Genomic DNA, 5,665 nt, shown 5'->3' with positions numbered 1-5,665 from the left:
ACTGCAGAAAGCACCAATTTTTCACTGCATATTCCAATATTCCAATTTCAAAATGTTTTAAAACAGATTAATTTATACAGACTTCCTGTCCTTGTGATAATTATATTCATGAAACGTTTTTGATTAGTAGCATCTTCTGTAGAGATTTATCAATCAATCCGTTGCCCCAGGTCTCTGCTCCAAGAGATTCGCAACTCCCAAGTAACCGGCAATGGCCACTGGATTGGTGTATATGTCACTCAAGCAAGAAACATTGTGTTGTCTGTGGACAGTTAGTGAAGGTCAATGTAAGAGGGATTTAAAAAGGCTAAAGTTGTTCGACTCTATAAAGATACAGAAAAATATAATGATCGAGGAAATAATACGACAAGCCAAGATAATTTCATCCAGTTTGCCTCCGTAGGATTCTCAGAGATATGGGCTCGGAAGAATTCCTTCAGTTACCTGAGATTTCTGGATAACATTATTCTTATTTCAGTAACAAGAGAACTTGCAAATATGCTCATTGGCCTCAACAAGATAAGTCTCAAAGTAGGGGAGAAGATATGTAAAAATTAAATAAACATCATACTCAATTCTTAAATTCAAAATGAAGTTGTTATTCTATAAGTTAATCTGTTTCCTTTAACAGGTATGTCACATTTGGGCTCTCCTTTTCGTTCACTTTCAAATGCCCGAGGTGTTCTCAGTGAAGTGTACAGATCTAAATTAATCTTGTTAATTGAAATACTACATTTCACACAAGAAGCTGCAAATTTTGGTCCTGCTACGGAGAGTCAGAACGTGGGCTTATGAAAAGCACAATCGAAGAAGATATTATGTAAGTGCCCAGGGAACATCCCAACTGTATGGTTATTTATGTTGATAAACATCGGTACCTTCAGAACTAGGTTAATGCTGTATCTGATATTAGATCAAGGTTCTACAAAGAGAATGAGAAAAATCATAGATCCGATCTTTCCTTGATACTGATAAAAACACCAACCATAGAAAAGGTTTAACTTCTTTGGTTAAACCCACATAGCACGGAATGCCACTCCCAGTTAAGGAATGTCTCAAGTTACTAAGAAATGGCCAACCTGTATGTATAATGACCGTTTGTGAATTCTTGAACTGTTATCATCTTTGTAAACCAGAATATGTTCCTCCATTATTCCTCGTTTTCTTCCACCTTCAAACTCGTCTAGGTATTCATTGTGTATGTATAAATGAAAAAAAGCTGAAATCTAAGAACTTTATTTAATGCGAGTGCAGGATTAGGATTAGGAACTAGACCAGACCACCCACTTCGCTAGAATCAGTTGTTGTGGGAGAGGAAGAGACAACTGTAGGAAAATAAATTTCTTTTATAAAAGGGGACACTGCCAATGAATGACTTTGATTTCTTTATTTGTTCGTTTCTGTATTTGTCTATTGAGGCTCGGGAGGCAGGGGGTCGACGTAGGGGACATGGGTCGACGGTTACCAACGAAAGTGGCGAAGGAGGTTGGAGACATAGTTGTAGGGAAAAAAGGAAAGATGTAGTTTAAATGAAAAACAAATTGAAGGAAGATACGCTTCGACAGCAAGTTGAAAACAAAGTGAATCTTAGTAAAAGAGAAAGCATATGTACATGTTTGAACTTGTGGGTATATTATCATCCGTGCGAAGTGTGTATATTTAATACGAGAAGAGAATTCATTTAATTTCCCGCATAGAACAACGAATATTACATTTGAACTTACACCCATACAGATCATATATGATTTCATGTGTGTACAGGTGGGAGGATGGCGCAGAAAACAAAGAGTCTGTACATTGAGGTCGAGATGTTGTGGGTCGTATTAGCCGTTCATGCTTGGTGTGAAGTCTTTCACGACGTCTGGAGTGCAGCTTATGTTTGTGTTGGTTAAGTGGATGGATTTTGCAGCGTTTTGAAATAATACAGCGTTTCTAAAATCGCTCCATTGTGAACCCACAATATAACTGATGGCAGTGTTCTGAACCTTCTAATTGGAGTAATTGTTAGTGCGGTGTGTCACCTGGATAATCCTGGAGATTAGCAAAGTAAGGTTCTGACCAGCTCTAGATACAGTCACTGGCATTATTTTTCATTGGAATATTCGTGTTTCCAGAAGTTTCCAGAAGTTCAGATGCAGTGGAAGTAGACATCTTTGTATCTCAATGTATTAGTCTCTATGCACCACTGTTGCTCGCATGCTTGTGCCCCGTCAAGTGTGTTCTGTATTATGTATAAAGCTTTCTCTAGTGTTTTTGTCTACTAATATATATATATATATATATATATATATATATATATATATATATATATATATATATATATTTATATATATATATACACATATACAAAACACCAGATTCGGTGAAAAAACAATTATTCTGGCGTTTCACAGTTTGTTTGGGATTTGTCTTTATACCATAAGAAGAAGAGCAATCAAATTTGTATTGAATAAGCAGTACTTTGGGTAAGGTCATATGGGTGCCCGACTTACTAGTGGTATCCTCACTAATTCCAACGGATACGAGTTTTGTATTTTTGATATATGGCGCGCCGTCGGTTGATCTCACTAGTGACGCAAAAAGCTAAGTGGCTCTACCTACAGCATTACAGCATGTACTCACTACAGAATTAATTGACTCTTTTTCTCTAAAAAAGGAACCTTGTGCAGATTTCGAAACGTCAAAATAAACCTTGTCACTGTGTTTAATGTTTTGTACTTTCATAAAGTATATACTGTATATGTATCCCAAAAGCCTCAATGTTCCTTATTAGGACTGGCCGAGTCAAAGCAGACATTCATACCAAAAGACCTACCTTCAGCCCTCTCATCTCAGCACATTGAAAAGGAACGTTCTCTTGCGCCCCCTCACATTACAGTATAGCCACAGTATAGCCAGGCACATCACCGTACATCGCGGCAGCCGAAGCTAATGTACACCCACGGCTTCACCATGCGATGATTCTCATTCATATCCAGTCATTCACGTAGCATATGCGGGACCCAACCCTTTGTGGTTTGCCACCTCTGCACTGAGCTAATGAATATTTACTGGCTACCAAAGCCCCTGAATTGCCTATGGTATATTCTCGTCGTTTCTCAACGTGGTACTATGTATAATTTAACGTGTTACTAGGAAAACAATGATATAGTTGAATTACAGAGTGTTTCTGACCAATGAAGGTAATTGTATATCAGTAATCTGCAGCTTCCATTATCAAAGAAAAACTTATACACTCTTGTCAAGTGTATTTCCCATACTGTGGTGTCAGTTATTCCACGCTAAGGAAAGGCATAGTATATCGAAGTATTTATTTTAACTTTATTCACAAATGAAAACATGGAATAAATATGATGATGACACTGTGATATCACAAAGGTGACTCCTTAGTTCGGCGTGAGGGCTTTAGTTGGGAGCTCCGTAGAGAGATGGAGGAGGAGCGACATAGACAAATGACTCTTCGCTTGAGTCGGCCTCGGAGTCGGAGTCATCCTCGATGGACTCAGGTTCCGGGTAGTGGGCCTCACCCTCGTAGGTGACCTCCGGGACGTAGCCAGAGTCCCCGTGCACGAAGTACACCACCTTCTGCAGACGCCCGTCAGGAAGATGCACGAAGTATGTTCCCTGGGTCAGTTCGTCGTCGCGGGTCTCCTGGTGGCCGAAGTCGTTGTCAGAGGAGTCGTCCTTGACGGCGTAGTTGAACTCATACTTGGCGGGTCCGAAGTCCTCCTGAGACTCAGACTCGTGGGACTCCTCCGAGGAGGTGGGGGCACCGTAACTGTAGGACGGAAGGGTGTCTGGGCGTGCCAGGCACAGTGCCAGGAGAGCACAGGCGATTGCGACCTGCCGGGGGGAAGAACAAGAGTGTACGTAAAACATTTAAATCACTAAAGCCCTTTGCATACAATGAAATATTCACTGAGGAATACGGCACCAACGAACAACGAACTGGCATCCTAAGTTGTAGACCAACAACAATTTCACAGTAGGATGTCGCCATTAGCCAATGGTGCTTCAGCTGGTGGTAGGAGACCCTACCTTAAGCGACATGGTGGGATATGTGTGATGTCGATGGATAGTTCTCGGTGCTCTATATATACATTTGTGGCCGTAGACCCGTGTGACGTCACAGTGGCTGGGTCGAGGGTCAGAACGAGGGTTACCAGTAACGGGCCTGGCCTTGCCCTTGGCGTTGAGCCAGTTGGGTCTTTATGTTCATTGCATGGGAGAGACTGTTGAGACATTCATCTGAGCAAAAAAAAGGGTGGTCAAGACCTCCCCTAGATGTTGGAATGGGGGAGGAGGGACCCAACACTTATTTTCCGTTGAATGTTGCAACAATGACCTCTCAGAGTAATTCACTTGTGCAGATCTCCTCAAAGAAACTTCAGTAATGACACGTGGAGAGATTCTGAATAAGCTCATTCGTATACATACATATAACATATCAACAAAGTACACATATTAATAATATATGGTTACTTAGAGAATGACTTTTCAACCTATCATCCTAAAGAAAAACCTTTGTCAAACTAATATCTAGAGGAATTAGCTCAGATACACTTAACGTGGAACTAAGTATTTCCCAACGAAACCCAAACTTAAATTAAAAAAAAAGAAAATTATCAAAGTTTTGATTTGTTTGTTTATTAAACTATTTATTTATTCGTTTGTTTCTATTTGTCTTCTTCATCTATTTCATTCCAGTGGATGGGTTGTGTCTTCGTTGCTTCTGACTCGGGCAGTGGGCAGGGTTCAGGGATGCCCATCATCTACGAGGAGCTAAGAGGAGAGTGGAACAATGGCTGGTAAATGATGGGAGTGGGATGGATGACTAGACTACCTCCCTTACTAAGGAGAATAAGCCCTTGGTATATACCAAAATACTGTAGATATATTTATTTCGTTCATTTATTCATTCATTTATTAATTATTGCTTCACTCATTTTTTTTTTCTTAATTTATTTACTTTATCTAGTTGTTTATTCATTTCCCTTTTTCACATTACCTGATACGGTCATCTAAATTCCAGAAGAAAAAACGTATGAATCGTATACCAGAAATGTCACCTCATAAAAGAAATATGACCACTAGTCTCATATATAATAAGAAGACACTCACATTTTATATACACAGTATCTATCATTAATATCAATATTTGCCGTGACAGCGTCTGTATTTGTGTCTGTGTTTCTGTGTGCCGTTGTCTGTTTCTGTCCGTCTGTGTTCATGGTTTTTCCTCACACGCACACACACACAATTTGTGTACAGGCATGATAGATTGGAGAGCAAGAAACAGTACCTCACGTGCGTTGCTCCTTTCCTGTATACTATAACTAGATAAATACATACATACATACATACATATACATACCAAGGCTTTTTCTCCCTTACAAGGGAGGTAGCCAAAAAGGGAAAGGCATAAAATCATTTCCACCCATTCCATCCTTGAATACACTCCACACTCCCCCACCCTCCCTCTTATCTGAGCACCTCCTGGATGACGGATCATCCCTGCACCTTGTCCACTGCCCTGGGTCAGAAGCAGTGTCGCAAGACACAGCACATCCACAGCAAGGCCGCTTCATTAAATCGGCGACCCCCCCCTCTCCGTCCCCCCATTGCATAAAAGGAGAGGACGGGGAGCAATCCCTTCGGGCTGCGT

The 5,665-nt window shown here is 40.5% G+C and overlaps 1 protein-coding gene across 1 annotated transcript; it reads right to left on the bottom strand.

The window, feature by feature from the left end:
* Positions 1-3,405: 3,405 nt before the first annotated feature.
* On the bottom strand, positions 3,406-4,050 carry LOC143037093 (uncharacterized). The gene is made up of 2 exons (XM_076205206.1): positions 4,039-4,050; positions 3,406-3,843 (listed from the first exon to the last, which is right to left on the bottom strand). Exons 1-2 carry the CDS (start codon positions 4,048-4,050, stop codon positions 3,406-3,408), a joined length of 450 nt encoding a protein of 149 aa, XP_076061321.1.
* Positions 4,051-5,665: the final 1,615 nt, after the last annotated feature.

Source organism: Oratosquilla oratoria, chromosome 21 (genome assembly GCF_046742065.1).
Source record: "Oratosquilla oratoria isolate Oo_2021 chromosome 21, ASM4674206v1, whole genome shotgun sequence".
NCBI classification, from domain to species: Eukaryota; Metazoa; Arthropoda; class Malacostraca; order Stomatopoda; family Squillidae; genus Oratosquilla; species Oratosquilla oratoria.
This window is presented reverse-complemented; position numbering and strand designations above follow the sequence as displayed.